At 40.2% G+C, this 15490-nt stretch overlaps 1 protein-coding gene across 6 annotated transcripts in view; it reads left to right on the top strand.

The window, feature by feature from the left end:
• The window catches only part of EYA3 (EYA transcriptional coactivator and phosphatase 3), a 66934-nt gene that overhangs the window by 37486 nt on the left and 13958 nt on the right, over positions 1-15490 (top strand). For 4 of the 6 annotated variants that reach the window (XM_085302986.1, XM_085302987.1, XM_085302991.1 and 1 more), the window contains 5 exons: positions 4934-5071; positions 8879-8961; positions 10573-10756; positions 13828-13967; positions 15309-15392. In XM_085302986.1, coding sequence (XP_085159112.1) covers positions 4934-5071; positions 8879-8961; positions 10573-10756; positions 13828-13967; positions 15309-15392 — 629 coding nt within the window. The remainder of the gene's footprint in view (positions 1-4933; positions 5072-8878; positions 8962-10572; positions 10757-13827; positions 13968-15308; positions 15393-15490) is intronic. The other 2 variants (XM_085302990.1, XM_085302989.1) reach the window with 2 other exon arrangements.

Here is a 15490-nt window from a genome sequence, read left to right as displayed (position 1 = left end):
CTGTTCCCCCCATGGCATCTAGCTCTATTGAGGGGGGAAGAGCATATTGTCCTTCCAGGCAGATAACACAGTGGAACACATCGTGTGTTGTTAGAGAGCAATACAGCTGTGAGATAGCAGTGAAATATTTGTTTCTGGACTTTGTAATAACACTGAACAGCTATAATGGAGCCTCTTGCGAATTTATTTGTACTGGTAAAATCTTAGGACCTCAGGATGTAAAAGTGCGACTCTTTCCTTGGCTAAAGAACTAGATGTCTTTGAATAAAAACAGCAACATTTACGGCTGTTAACCACTGTCACAGTGCCTACTTTTATGTGCATTACAAGACATTGACTTGTCATGGTATCTCTGGAAGATAGCGTAGAAAAGCTGATGCAACTCAGCTCAGTTCTGTTAGACAYGAGTTACATTCCTAATTCTGTTTGAAGTGATTTGGCACTAATTGTTATTCTTTGTGAGAAAGGTCAACGTATAAAATATACATGTCTATCTTTTATATACCTATTTACATATATGCACACATGCCCTTGGGATTAGTGGAAATGAATTTTCTTGTGGTTGAGAGTTCCTTAGGAACAAAAGGATGGGTTTAGTGGAAATGAATTTTCTTGTGGTTGAGAGTTCCTTAGGAACAAAAGGATGGGTTTACAGTAGCTGGGACACAGGATGTTAATTGAACGGTATCTCCCAAATCATATTTGCCTTACATTAATGCTGAGAAACACTGTTCTAACACTAATAGCTTGAATACTATAAAGTGGAAAGTATACTGCGAAGTATAAAGCTTTGCAGGATCTAAGCACTGGCGTGCTTTATTAGCAACTCAAGGCTCTTAAGGAAAATAGGGGAGTTTAGTTGGCTGAGGGTATTTGCTACTTCTGCATTTTTAGCTCAGTCCCGGCCAGTAATGATCAAAAATGACTACCATTTCGGAGGTTAAGAAACAAGCAAACAGAAAAATCCCTCTGCCTCAAGATTTCTAGTGGGTGAGAACCTAGCTGATTCTGTGTTTAGGTATGGTGGAGAACCAAAGGTCACCATGAGCTTTGCTTTCTGAACTCCCCTTTGTTTTTCCAAAAGGGGTGTTCTCTGGAAAGCTGAATCAGTGCAAAGAAGTTTAATGCTGTGTCCATACCAAAGTCTTTGATTGCCAAGTGCGATTTGTCTACTGCCTTTCTAAACACTCTGCTCCTTGTCTTTTTTGGTGCCATTTTAATGTTAGGTATTGTCATGATGCTGCCTCAGGCTCTTGGTGAAGGATGGATGTCCAAAAATGTGTATGATTTTCTAACTATGCCAGCTGGTCTAATAAAAGACATTATTCTTAGCACAAACCACATTCAGCCCCATGTTATGATCATTAGAATATACTTCTCTTTCTCTGCGTCTCTACGTTTTACTTTCATTGCCTTGTTGCACTGTTTTTTACTCTGTTCTGAAAAGTGGCTTTGAGTTGCGTTTATTTGGTGTTTATGGATAGTTTGTTGTGGACCGTGCTCTGAGACTTCCTTGTACATTCTTAAGTATTTTGATACGGTGTTTTTAAAAGATTGCATAAATATGTGGAATGCTATACTAAAGTGTTAGGCCAAGGTGTATAAGAAGGTGATTTAGACTTAGGCTCTAAAAATTTAGACACTATTAGTTTTTGAGTTTGCTCCTTTTTTTCCAAAGGTTCTGGAATTTGAGGGTATTTAGTTAACTATTAATTTCTTTTGTTACATTCAGAGTACCTTCTGAAGACCTTGGCAGAAGAGATCAGCATTGTCTGTTGACTTCATTAGAAACTGTTGTCTGTTGAGCATCTTCAGAAATATGATCTGCTACTGAAACATCTTGATATAGATGTCTTGATCTGCTTTTAAATACCTGTATTTTTAATCTCAATTGAAGTGTTTGGAAAATGCTACAAGTTATGTTTTTAGTAATGGAAGTCATACCGGCATAATACCTGTTTAATCTCTTGGAGCAGATGGGTCTTGCATTGTCTGATTGACAGGTGGAAAGTTGAAGACTGAACATGTATGGTGCAAATGAAATATTCTACAAATTATATTTCTGGTCACACGATTTCTATTGAGTGGGTGGGAACTTGGCCAACTTGAGCAGATTTTTTTAAGCACAATCTCAAAAGGCCTGTTGCAGGTATTTGGGTGACTTTCCACTGTGTATTTGTTTCTACACCAGAGAAGGAATTACAGGAACAGGAACAATACAACAGGAACCTTCTTAACAGGAACAAAGCATATATATTTTGTGTGTGAAATTCAAGCACGCTGACAAACACAGCCATACTTTCAAGACTACCTAGTTCAGGGGACTGCTTTCAGAAAAGAGATTTCCTGCGTTCTTGCCTGTTTGTCACTTGTCCTTGTGCCGTAATATGTTTTGATGTTGCTTAATACATTGCTATGCACAAGATGTACTTGTGGTCTGAAGTGATTTACTAAAGTATCGTTAAAATAAGAGTAATGACATACAAAATTATAAACTTGGTTGTAAGATGGTGTTAGAGACACACTGTGGATGGGATGGTTTACATTAACTCTAGAAAAAAACTGGTCTGTCCTGTGTGGGGCCTTTCTCTGTGTGTACATGTCTCCTTTGACATTCTTGTGCCTCCCTGCAGTGGTGCTGCCTTGGAATGGGGAGGGCTTTTGTATCCATTCACCCTTCTTTCTTTGCACCATATTTGAAACACTGCTAGTTTATAAATACTGTCTTGCAGAATATAGAGAAGGATGTGCCACCACGCCAAGAGTGTGACCTGCTCTGTAGAAAATAGAACACACACATCAAGAGAGGACCAAGAGACAGCTATGAACAGCTAGAGCTGAAAGATGCCTTGACATATGAACTAAGTCAGCTCCTGCACACAACCAGCCAACCCTACTAACACCCCTGACATGTTTGTCTGACCTGGTGATAAAAAAAAAAAAAAAAAACAAACAAACCTATAATAATTACTCCGCAGTGGTGGTTTGTGTTTCACCTTCGCAGTGATCAAGTGCTTGCATGTATTCTGTGGTTGTCTAATTTTGTTGCTGTTGCTGCCACTTGCCCATCTTCTTCACATCTTCAGGAAATGTTGGTCACTGCTTTCTCTAAAAAAGTATTTACATACTTGAAGATTATGGCACTTTTCTTTCTAGATTAAATAAATACAATTCCTTCAGCTCTCCTTAGAGGACATGTTTCCCATATGTTTTATTCAGAGTTTCTGCAGTGTACCTACAGTCTTTCTTAAATCAGTCTTTCCCACTTGTTTGCTGGTTAGGATGGTCTGAGAGCTCTGGAACGGTAACAAAGACCTAACTTTAAAGCTGAAGGTTCAAAACCCTGGGGTGGCTATATGGATAGCTGACTTAGTTTGACTAACAGGTGACGTTGATTCATTTACGTGCCCARTGTCAAATAGCCGTTGCAGGACTTAATTCTGGCAAAGCTACTGCGTGGAAGGTACTCTTGGAATTGCTACTCTTGTGTGGTTGTAGCAGCTTCCTTGGTGTCTAAGTAAGAGAAACTCCTTGACTGTACCTCCTATAGTGAATGAAAGGCTGCAGTTGGCTTTTTTAGCCTTGGTACTGCTTTTTCCCTTCCTGAGTTGGATGGGTTTAAGATGGAGAGTGGTCTGGCTATTTTGCTGGCCCTTAGCTGTGTATCTAACTCTCAATATTTCTCATCTTTCCACATTGCATACTCCTGCTTCCTACATTTTAAGTAGATCTTCTCAACTCATTCGTGCTTTCTGACAGCAGGCCAGGGAAAATGCCTTTAGCGTTGACTGCCAGTGAAACCTGGGCTGGTCTCAGTGGTTAGACTCTTTGCAATAGGGATTGCAGCAGCTTTAACTAGTAGTTGTATTTCAAACTCTGAGTTGATAATTTTGAATCAAAAATCCTATAAAGAGGTGGTCAGCAGAGGCTTTTTCTACACTGTCAGTCTGGTATTGAAAGAGTAAAAGTACTTTTCCTCCTCTACCACTGTTAAGGATAGCATTTTCTTCCAAGGGAAGTTTTATCTACTTCTTATGAACAGGTCTTGGTCCAGGATAGTRGAGATGCAGAGAAAATTGGAGCATCTCAAGTCAATGACAGTCAACTTTTAGCCCCTAGCTGGATCCCCAGGACTTATAATTGCAAAAGATAGAAAACTGGAGTGATTTCAGAAGCAGTTAAACTGAGGCCTGAAGAGATCTGAAGAACAACGCTTTAGATTAGTTACTCCGTCAGATCTTGTTTTTACCAATTTAAGTGCAGCAGACTAGATGTTAAAACAACATATGAGCTGAAACCACAGTGCTTATATGTGCCTTGTATATATGGGTTAAAGTCCCATTGCTGTATGTGTGCTTTTGCCTAGTGCCATTAGAAATGCTTTCTGAAATGGTTTGAATGACAGGAAATCTGGAGGAAATGTTACTTAGATTTTTTTTTTCCTTTGTAGCTCTGTTTTCCCTGTTGTCAGTCTGTCAAAATGACTGACTTGTTTCTAAGTATTCAACCCAAGCCCGGTGAATTCAAGGGCTGACCTTGACTTTAATAGATGCCAACTCCAACCCAACTATGCGATAGTTGAGGTTATTTGCAATGCTGTGCAATTCAGCCCAAGCATCAGAGGGATTAGCAGTTCCTTTGTACCAGTGTGGCAGTGAATCTTACTGTTACAGTAAGGGATTTTTAACAGAAAGCCTTGGAAATTTGGTCTTGTTGGTGTTTTTAATTTTCTCTTTTTCAGCTAGTTTTGTCAGCAGCTCTAATCTATGTGCAGCCTGACAATCAACACTGAATATTGCAAAAATTAAACAATGTTTTCCATGTGTGATTTGTTGTTTGTTTTTGTGACAAGCAAAAACCTTAATCTGAGGAAGCAGCATGCTGTTTGGTCCCAGCATATCTGTTTGTAACTGGTCCAATTTATCTGATTCAGGTGCACTGTGGCCAGGTATGAAACCTGAAAGTGGTTTAATTCAGACTCCATCTACAAGTCAGCACAGTGTGCTTACCTGCACTACAGGGTTAACCACAAGCCAACCCAGCCCAGCACATTATTCTTATCCCATTGAAGGTAACTTGGCATGGTTTTTTATCTGCATCTCTCTCCACCTAATTGAGTCCAGATTCCACAAATAGAGAGGCTTGCACGTTTTTCCTTAGTTTGTGCATGCTTCGTTATGCTTTTGTCTCTTTTCTGTGTGTGTGTGTTTTAATTGTTCGGTTTTGTATTTGCTACATACCTCTGTCTGCACCAGGCTGGCTTGTTGGTGCCATGCTGATGGACTTAACAGGGTGAAGCAAAGGGGATGGGGACACAAGACTGAATGTTGTATTCTTGCATGCCTTTACTGGGAATGCTCTTGCAGCTCAAGCTCTTTGTTATTGGTCTTTAGCATGATGTCAGGAAATACAATGAGCTTGGTGTTTGTGCTTGCTTCTGTAGGTAGGTGGGTCTTTCATAATACGCATGTGTGCACAGACCAGGATATATTGCTTGTCTGGTTATGTGAGGCTGCCAGCTCAGTAGATCTGCTACGAAGTGAATTTCTAGCTATAGAACTAGCCTGCAAATATTCTCACCATCAGAAGCGCCATGTCTAAGAGACCATGTGCTGAATTTCACCACATTCCAAAGCAATTTTTTAGGAGTAAATACACCAGTAGCTCTGTAATGATGTATCGTTGCCTATGACAAATACATTCAAGTCAAAAACACTTGAGGCTGGATTTTTGACATTTTTATTCAGGTGATATATTGTGAAAATCTGTCTTTTTATCTGTAGTTTTTAAGAAGCATTTCAGGAATGCTTGATCTGTTTATTGTGTGATATTTTCATAGAGTAATTCAGGGACTTCAGGAGATCTTTAGTTCAACCTCCTGCTCAAAGAGCTGACAATGAATTCAGACCAGGTTGCTCAGCGAGATTTTATCCACCTGGGTCTCCAAAACCTCCAAAGATGGAGATTTCACCACCTCGCTGTGCAACCTCCAGTTCTTGACTGTCTTCATGGTGAAAAACCTTTCTCCTTTGTCAAGTCAGAACTTGTCCTGTTTCAAGTTACAACCATTCCTCTCTTCCTGTCGTGCATGTGCAAAAAGAGCCTGGCTCCATCTTCTTGATAACCTCTTTATATGTAATGGAAGGCTATCAGGCCCCCCCCCCCCCCCCCCCCCCCCCGAATCATGTTCTTCTCCAATCTGACGCAGCCTCCTACTCCTCTACAGGGCATGTGCTCCAGCTCCTTGACCATTTTGGTGGCTCTTTAGCCAGATTTGCTCAAGTTTATCAACATTTTTCTTATCCTTGAGGCAGAAAACTGGATGCGGTATCCAGATGTGGTCTGATGAGTGCCAAGTAAAGGGGAATAATTCTTAAGCAATAGCTGGATTTTAGCATTTCACTTAGGTAAAAGTCATACAGTATATCATTACRGGAGATACTTGCTCAACTTGCTTCATTATGATGGTGAATGGCCAGGTGGATTGTTTATCCTTCATTTATTTTTCCTCCTTCATTTATTTTTCATGTTCAGAACTTAACATTAGAAATACAACTCTGGAAATACCACCTTCTTTCAAATATAGCTATTCTCCAGGTACTTGCATTGACAAAATATATCTTAATGCTTTAAAACACTAGCTTTCTCTCAAAACAAAATAGGACGGTGCTTATTCAGTGGTACAAGATAATATATCATACTACTGGCCCAGCTGAGATGTATTTCAGTGCGTGTTCTGTGTGTTACAGTCTACAGACTAATGGTTGGATGTACTTAGTGTCTTAGAGTTTTGCCTTCTGGACTCAAACGAGTGACACTGCAGGGGTATATATTAGATGGTGATGGGAAGCACTAGGGTTTGACATGCCAGATATTTTTCTGTTTTTTTTGTTTGTTTGTTTGTTTTTGGCCTATTCACAAGAGCCTGACTGTAGGTGCAGAAAGAATTGCTGAATCCGTGTAGGACAAACCGTCTGTAAAGATCTGATGTGTAACACTGTAGAGATAAGGGATAATGAAAAAAAAATGTTAGAATGAGCCTGGAATTAAGATAAATAATGAAGTTCGGATGGGAAGGGTCTGTGTTTCTGCTGGAGCTCCAGCACTTCAGGTTCATATCCTCCTGCTTTGCTGCAGATTCCTTCTGTGTTAGCAAGGAGTTTTTCTGGATAGCTGTCCTTCGAAGTAACCTAGGAAGTGACATTTGCTTCAGGTAAGGGAAGCCTTAATTGCTTCCGCGATGGGTACAGTTGGAGGGAGTTGAAGGAAGGTTATTTAGAAACTAACCCCTGTTCTTTACTAGTTGTTTTAGGTGGATCTGCRATGGGTATCTTACTCTCTTAATAGCTGTTGCTTGATAGTAGCTGGAGAGCTACTGCTGACACTCAAATATCTTCATTGCTATTATTGCTGTTTAGTGCAACTTTTTTTTTTTCTTTTGCTTTTTCTAAATGTTCTCCCCAAAGCTCCTTCCCATCTTTTGGATGTTCCTCAAGCTGTTTCCGTTTATGAGGGAATTCCCAGGCATTAACTAGTTGCCTTCGTTTCTGCATCTGCAGAGATGCTACCTTTCACATTTCCCACCTTTTGGAAATGGAAGATATCTGTACACCTCTTTTTAAGGCTTTTTTGTTTTGGTTTGGTTTTTTGAGAGGCATGTTTTAGATCACTTTCTCCTTGCAGGAGCTGTCCACAAGGTAGCATCTGTCATTGCCATAACACGACATACATAGACTAAGAGTTCCTGGTGGGGACCGTTTCCTTTTGCAGCTTCCCTGGGGTAGAAAAAGACTGAAGCCTTCAGAAGCTTGAGTTGTTCAGTCTTGGGGTGAACTCTGCATGGGTGTTATTTGCAGCAATTAAGGGTTTTTCGCTGAGTGAAGGTAAATTAGGTGATACTATTGATTTTTCCCAAGTCTTTTCCTAAGTGTCTAAGAGTGATTCTTGTTTTTAATGGTGTGTGGGGCAAAGTTTAGCAAAATAAATTACTTCTTGATGGCACCTGGTTTAGTACTTGTTGACTTTGTTTGTGCTCGCCTCATTACTTGCTTTCACTAATTTTTGAGAAAGCCAGTGTGGGGTAATTTTTAATGGAACAAACCTGTTGCTGTAAAACCACAAAATCTGCTAAATGACTTGTGTTCCCAGGAGGTGCTGTAGCTGCTGCTTCTGTGTTTTGGAAGAACTGAATGCAGTAGCATAACGAATATTAAACATTTAAAAATACTTACTAGCAAATATGTTTCTTTAATAATTTGCCCCATAATTACTTCACAAATTCTCATCCCCAAATCAAGTGTAGTCTCATAGGGATTTGAAGAGAGATATTTAATTTCTTCACTAAGTATACTTTTTATATTTTGCTTGAAATGCTTCTAGTACTTCCTTAAATTTTTGGATCTAATTAGGATAAATATGCTAAGCCCAGTGTAAATGGAGAGAAACTTTTTTTTTAAATCAGACACACTCATACTTGTTTTATTGATTTACCTTGATTCATTTTCATCTTTTGTATCAGAATGTGATTGTTTTCTTCTCAAAACTTCTAATAAAAATAAACCATTTTAATTAAATTCTTATTGGGTATGAAGGGGAAAATATTTTAAAGTGTTTCACGAATCTATCTGGAGTTTTAAAAAAGGAAATAATGTTTTTAAAGATCGCTGTGTGCCAACCCTGCTTCCCTGTAAGCCCTGTGGAAACTGTTAACTGGTTTCAAAATATACCCCAACTTTCTTTTGGCTGTCACAAGCAGAGTGCTGCTGGGAGCAGAAATGTTTACACATAAGCCCAGTAAGTACTTATTTCACAGCTTGGATTGGTCTTACCTCTTATGCTTTTCTTGAAATGTGTAATGTAGTAATTCTTAATTTTACAGCATCAACTACCAATGCCAGTCCAGTCTCTACATCCTCAACTGTCGTCAATATTTCCACATCAGCTGTAGCCAGCATCTCACAGGTAAAACTTCCTCCTTCTTCATATTTACATAGAGCATCTAATTTGCTTTTGCTTAACATGTTACTAAAAGCTACCACGAGAAGACAGAATATTTGCACCACTTTAAATGAAGCGCAATGGATACTAGATTTTTAGGGCTTAATATGTAACTCAAAGTCAGCAAAATTACACATGCCTTTCTCTTTGACCATGCTGCTTTTCTCTTTGATCTTTGCACCAAACTCATTTCAGCTCTTTGCTGTTTCTTTTTTCTGTGGATTGAGCGTGGTAAATCTTAAAATGTTGAGATCTCTGTGTGAGACATTAGAGAAGAAACAATAGAACTATTGTTAGAATCATATTTACTGGGAGGATTATAGATGGACATCTTTTGAATGCCTTTGTTCTTCTCCATCAGCAATAAAATAAAAATAGGTTGTATACACACACATACACACACAMAAAAAAAGTGGAGGTGATGCCTTCGGATGGTGTTAGACTAAAACAAAATCAAAAAGCCCCGTGGCTAGCAGACAGGCCCTTTTCCTCCTTACTCCATGATCTTTTGTAGGTAATCCATGGCACTTTGTTCTTGCCCCAGTCAGGGGGTTAACTGCCATTCTGGATATATAGAATTACAAAGGAGTACTTCAATGTCATAGCTTTACAGAAACAGCTGCAGCAAATATAATGGATGCAGCAAAATCCCTGTGTATTTATGCTGCTGCTTTTTAAGGTTATTTTCAGAACATAAAGCTTACTTAGAGCTGTAAAGAAGGCAGCTTTCCTGAATGCTAGTGCAGACTGAGATACCTGGTGCATGTTCACAAAACTAGGATGCTCCTTGGAGAAATCAGGAGTTCACAGCAYGTCAGAAGAGCACAATATGACACTTTTGTGTGGCTGTTTTCTTTATAGTCAGTAGCAGATACGAGGATCTTCAAGCACAGCTTGAATGCAGGTGCCCTGACTGATCTCTCTAATCTTCTGAATGAGTAAACAGTCTTCCTAAATGGAAAAYTTTAATCATAACATGCAAAATAATTGCTTTCTGAAGTTATGAGTAGAGGCTGTTATCCTGTATCCGTGGCCTAGACTGCACTCCGAGACCATGCTACTCTCTCTCACTGCCCTATCAGTTTTTCTGGTATCGGAAACTGAAACTCGAGACAAAGCTGTACATTTCTGAAGACAGCAAGAGCAGACTAAGAGTGGCCTGATGCCTTGAGATCCACTCATTACTTCCCTCTTACTTTCATATCAGCATACAGGAAAATAATTCAAATTAGGAATTAATTTTCGAAGGAACTGAACATAGAGGAAAAGCCTTGTGATTCCTGGCCATCTGTAGGCAGAACCTGCCTTCTGTGGAGGCCACTGGGAATGCACTACTCATTTTCCTATGACATCTTCCTCCCGAAGGCATGTAAATAGTTGTTTTAGGTGTTTGTGTAACACTAGCTCTCCTCCTCTTTTGGGGATTTCTTGCATGTACAGAAGGAAATAGCGTAAAGTTAGTATGCTTTTGCTGGTGTTTTTCTTTGACAGACATATTATAGAAAACATTTTATATTAAGATGACTTTTGTACTGAAAGAAGTGTCCTATCGTAACTGGTCTTTTCTCCTAACAGGAGTATCCTACGTACACAATCCTTGGCCAAAGTCAGTACCAGCCATGTTACCCAAGTTCTGGCTTTGGAGTTGTAACACCAGCAGAAAGCAACACGGACAGCACTGCGTTAGCAACAACTACGTATCCAACTGAAAAACCAAATGCCATGGTGCCTACGCGAACAGTGCAGAGACATTCCTCTGGTAATGGTTTCATCTTTAACAGGGTGACTGCAAATACCTGAGATGTACAGTACAGCGTGCAGACATGGGAAAACTTTTCAGAAATATGATTAGCACACCTTTGCTTGCTGGACTGGATGGGACACTTGTCTTCCACTGTCACAGTTGTCTCACTGATGTTCAGGGAATTACGATAGGGCAGTCAAATTTATTTATTGCAAGTCCTGTAATACTGCGATTCAGCAGATACATACCATAGGCTCCGAATGCCCTGGGGAGGTGATATTCGAGGTGGCTCAAAGTGGAGCCAACAGCAGTGGCCCAAGGACTGTTGCCTCACATGATGTGCATTCATTTGAGGCCCTGGGCATCCTTGTTTTGTCCAGCCTCAACAGCTCCTGCTAGCTCCTTCTTTCTCACAACCAAGTATTCAAATTACTTGGCAGCCATAACACAGCTGCCAATCCCAGCTGTGAGAGTCCCTTTCAGATGGCTCGTGCATTTTCAAAAGCTATGGTTTGGCCACCACCACTACTCAATAAGCTGGTCTCTGGTGTGCCCAGGAGGACATTCTTTCTCTCCTTCTCTTCTAGCTGCTTCATCATGTAAACCTTTTTTTAAATCAAAGCTGTTCTTCTGTGCTTATATGTAAACAGATCTGCTTATATGCAGCATTAAGGAACCCTACATTTGTCGGGGGCAGAAGATTCTAGCTGGTAACTCAAGAGATGCAGAAAATAGATTTAAAAGGTTTAATTGACTCTTCTAGAGAAGCCATCTCTTTGGTTAGTGTTTTCCATTAATGTTGTAGCATGCACCAACCTGCAGCAGTATTGACAAGCATTTCCTCACCAAAAATACGATTTTCTTCACTTAATAGGGACAAGAGCAAAGACTTATGCTTCCTCCAGTCTCTTATGCAAGAAGCTAGGAGATTTTTTTTCTGTACTATGGAATGGTTATAAAGTGAAATCTCTGCTGTCTGTTGCAGTTTGGTAGTCTGGGGAAAAAATACAGGCTTAGTTATTTGCATTTATTAACCCCTGCTCTCCCTTCTCCTCCCACCCTCAAACTTCTGATACTGGTTGGAAGTTTTCAGTTCCATTGTTTCAGGAGTTTTAAAGAATGGTAGTGGCTATAGTTAGATCTTCAACAATGATTTGTTTTTTATAGAAGAAATATCCATAAATCTTTTTGTGCTACAAATGATTTTGTACTACAGGCACTCAGAAACAGTCTTCTGTGTTTTAACTCACCTGTAGGTGCTATAGGTCGTTGTTTTTTCTCGACTGCCCAGAGAAAATGACCCCATAACTGGACAGTTATATGTGAATATTGTTTTCTGCTTGACTTATCCCAGTGTCTTTATTTTCTTAAACCTTCCACTCCTACGGTATTCTCTGGATTCTCAGGCCATGTGCTGAGTAGCATCCTCTGAATATAGTCTATCTTTGTTATTTTCGAGGCTTGTTTTGAAAACTGGATTCTCTCTGCACACTGCTTGTTAGAGACAGATCCCTGTTGTCTGACTCCCAGTTCAAATATCTAGTGTTGCATTGGCAAAGCCCATATTGTCAGCAAATGTCAGATTTTGAGTGCATTCATCCCTCTCTGCACAGAAAAGGAGAGCTCCACATTCAAAATTGCCTTTTGGAAAAGCTACTGGTCTTCATTTCAAAACAAGGTACCTGCAGATGCCTGGTTTCACCCGTAGTAATAACTAACAGTTTGACCTCACTAGACCCATATTCCTAGCATTCTGGAGCTCTTCTGCATCAAGAGTTGACACTTCTATAAGCACTGGGCCTTTTTTCCCCCCTTCCAAAGAAATAATACAGATGCTGGCATTGGATAGCATTGGCTGGACAGAAGTACTGGGAAATCCATTAGCTCTTACTGACTGGGCTTTTCCTGGCTGTCTGGTAGAGTTTGGAAACCATTCCTTTTCCCCAGGTTCCTAAAAGAGCTATGAGATACTCCTGTAACCCTCCAGAGGGCCCGAGCCCTCCATTCCTTTGGGGTAGGAGGTGTTGTCCAGGTCTTGCCTATCCACCTTGGCTTGGCAACCAAGATACCCATTTCCAGGGACAAGGAGCAACTGCAGCCTCTTAGATGTGCTCTACTGCTGGATGCTAAGGGACTTTCTGCCAATAAATGATCCATTTAAGTGTGTTTTGGCAAACTATTGTAGTGTGGCCACATGGAAGGCTGACTGCAACGTTGTCATCTCATCAAGAATGTTGAGTTTCTTTATTCTCACAGCTCTATCTCTTCTCTGTTGTGACAGAAGATTTAATGGATGGCTAAACTTATAGACTCAGCTTCTTACCAGTAGCAGAATAGGCTATATGATATGTGCCTATCTCAGTAGTGGCCATGGTACTTGGCCAAGACTGTATCTCCTGTGCTAAGTACGTTCCTGATATTCTTCCTCATCTTTAGGGCAGCGCAGTGTAGCTGTAGTATGAGATGTCTGGGTCACAGTCACCATGCTGTAATTTGTGTATGATCAATACACTCCAGATAACTTCACTCATTGACTTGTTTAAATATTAATCAAAAGCTGTTTTACAGTGAAACAGGTGTGAGTAGTGTATGCTGAGTTGAAAATAGTGCATGATATAGAGGGTTGCTGGACTTGGAAAAGGTGTTTGACTACCTCTGAGATTTGAGAAAGAAAGACACTGAATATTTCTTTTGTTTTCTGATTCCAGACTTAGGGGTTTTGATGCTCTCTCAGGAAATATTAAAAAAAAAAAAAAAAAAAAAGGCAGCTCCGGGGCAGTGAGATGTGTAAGGGATTACAGGCCTTACGTGGTTGCAGGGAGCTCTGTTTTTGACCTTGTACCACAGACAGGATGCAATAAGTAGCTCTAAACTGGTAGAGACTTAACTGAGGAGGCAGATCTGTTACAAAATGATGGGGCAAACAAATAATGTTCTATGTTCTAACAAAAGTTGAAATTCTGTTACTTTGATGAAGCAAGGCAACATGTCCAGCAAAGGAGGTTTGTGGCCGAATGCTGTAACATTGTGTTGATGTTTGTTTTGAGACATGAGGGGATGAGAATTGTGCTACTTCTTTCTTCTAGGAGATGCATCCACAAGTCCCTCATTGTCAAAAGCAACAGCAAGTAAAGACTTAGATGAGCAGACAAGAAAAAACATCCCTGGGAAGAACAGGGGGAAAAGGAAAGCAGACACCACCTCCTCACAGGACAGTGAACTGGAGGTAAGTGGTGGTCTTGTTTTCTACAGCTAGCATTGCAGAATAGTGTGGCAGTACAAGTCCTCCCCTCTTTCCTATAGAAAATGGACAAGGATAATTTGGGAAACTCTGACTRTGTTATCTAAGAGTCAGCCTAAGTGAGTTCTTCAGTGGTCCTTAACAAGCATCACTTAAGTGCTTCTTAAAGTCACTGCAATGTCAGTGAGAGGGATGTCTGAAGTCTCTAGTTCAGCCTTCTGTTCAGGGCAGGGATAGTCCTAGAACAGGGTGGCCATGGCTTTGTCTAGCTGAGTCTTGAGAGCCTCCAAGATTGGAGACCTTGTACCTCTCTAGTGATTTGTCTTAGAGCTACCACACTCTTCTGGGGAAGTAGATTTTCTTTCCATAACCTGAATCTCCCAAGCTGCGACTTCCCTTTATATCATCTGTCACTATTGATAAGAATTTGGCTCCTTCATCTCTGGAGTTCCCCTTCAAGTAGATCACCCTTAATCTCCTCTTTGCCAAGATAAACTCTCCCAGCTCCTTCAGCCTTTCCACTAGGCCTCAGGCTGCTGACCATCTTGGTAGCCCTTTGCTGGCTCTTCTCCAGTTATCTCACATACCTCTTGAACAGGAGATCCAATACTGGATGCAGTATTCCATGAATGGCTTTCCTATTGACTTCCTTCCATCAGCTGGCCATACTTCTCTTAATATACTCTAGCATGCAGTTCACCTTATTCACCCATGAGAGGGCACTGTTGGCTGGTGTAACTTTGAGCTTCCAGCCTGGTCTGATAGAAGGGGTTATTTTACCCCACATGCAGAGCTTTGCACTTACTAATCTTCTTGTAGATTCTCTTGGCCGATTTCTCAGATTTATCAAAGTCCTTCTGTATAGAAACAATGTCACAACAGCCAATCCACGTAATTTATCTTAACGAAGGAATCTCTGATATACTCTAGGGTCATCTAGCTGATACTCCCTAGATCACAGCGTTTACAAGCTGATAAGCTGGCTTCCACTTTCAGACAGTGAACTTTTACCCTACTAGGATTCTGAAGTTCATTAACACTGGGGTTTTGATTTTATACCAGTAAAAGCAAGAGAAGCTTTTGAGAAAGTTTGATCAAAAGATTTTTATTCTGAGTGTATAGTTACTCTATAGCAATACGTGAACTCTAGTGTTGCACAGAAAGAGTTTAATTATAATGTATTTAACCTATGGGGTAAATACTGTTGTTCATATCTGTCAGAAGCATGCTGCAACTAACCACAAAACAAATCCCCGAACTGGCTCCTTCACTGTAACTTTGTACTTGGAATATCTCAACTCTAACCTGCTTTTATTCTCTACTCAGCGAGTGTTTCTGTGGGATTTGGATGAGACCATTATAATCTTCCATTCGCTTCTCACAGGGTCGTATGCTCAGAAATATGGCAAGGTAATATTATCTTTTCTGTGGAAGAAAAAAAAATCTGTCATGAAGAAGTAAACAGTCTTAGGAAAAGGAATAGAAAATTGTATTTTGGTTTAAATGTG

This window comes from Rhea americana, unplaced genomic scaffold (assembly GCF_003343005.1).
Source record: "Rhea americana isolate MKP2758 unplaced genomic scaffold, rheAme1 scaffold_195, whole genome shotgun sequence".
Classification (NCBI taxonomy): domain Eukaryota; kingdom Metazoa; phylum Chordata; class Aves; order Rheiformes; family Rheidae; genus Rhea; species Rhea americana.
Note: the sequence above shows the minus strand (reverse complement) of the source record. Positions and strands in the feature narration are given on the sequence as shown.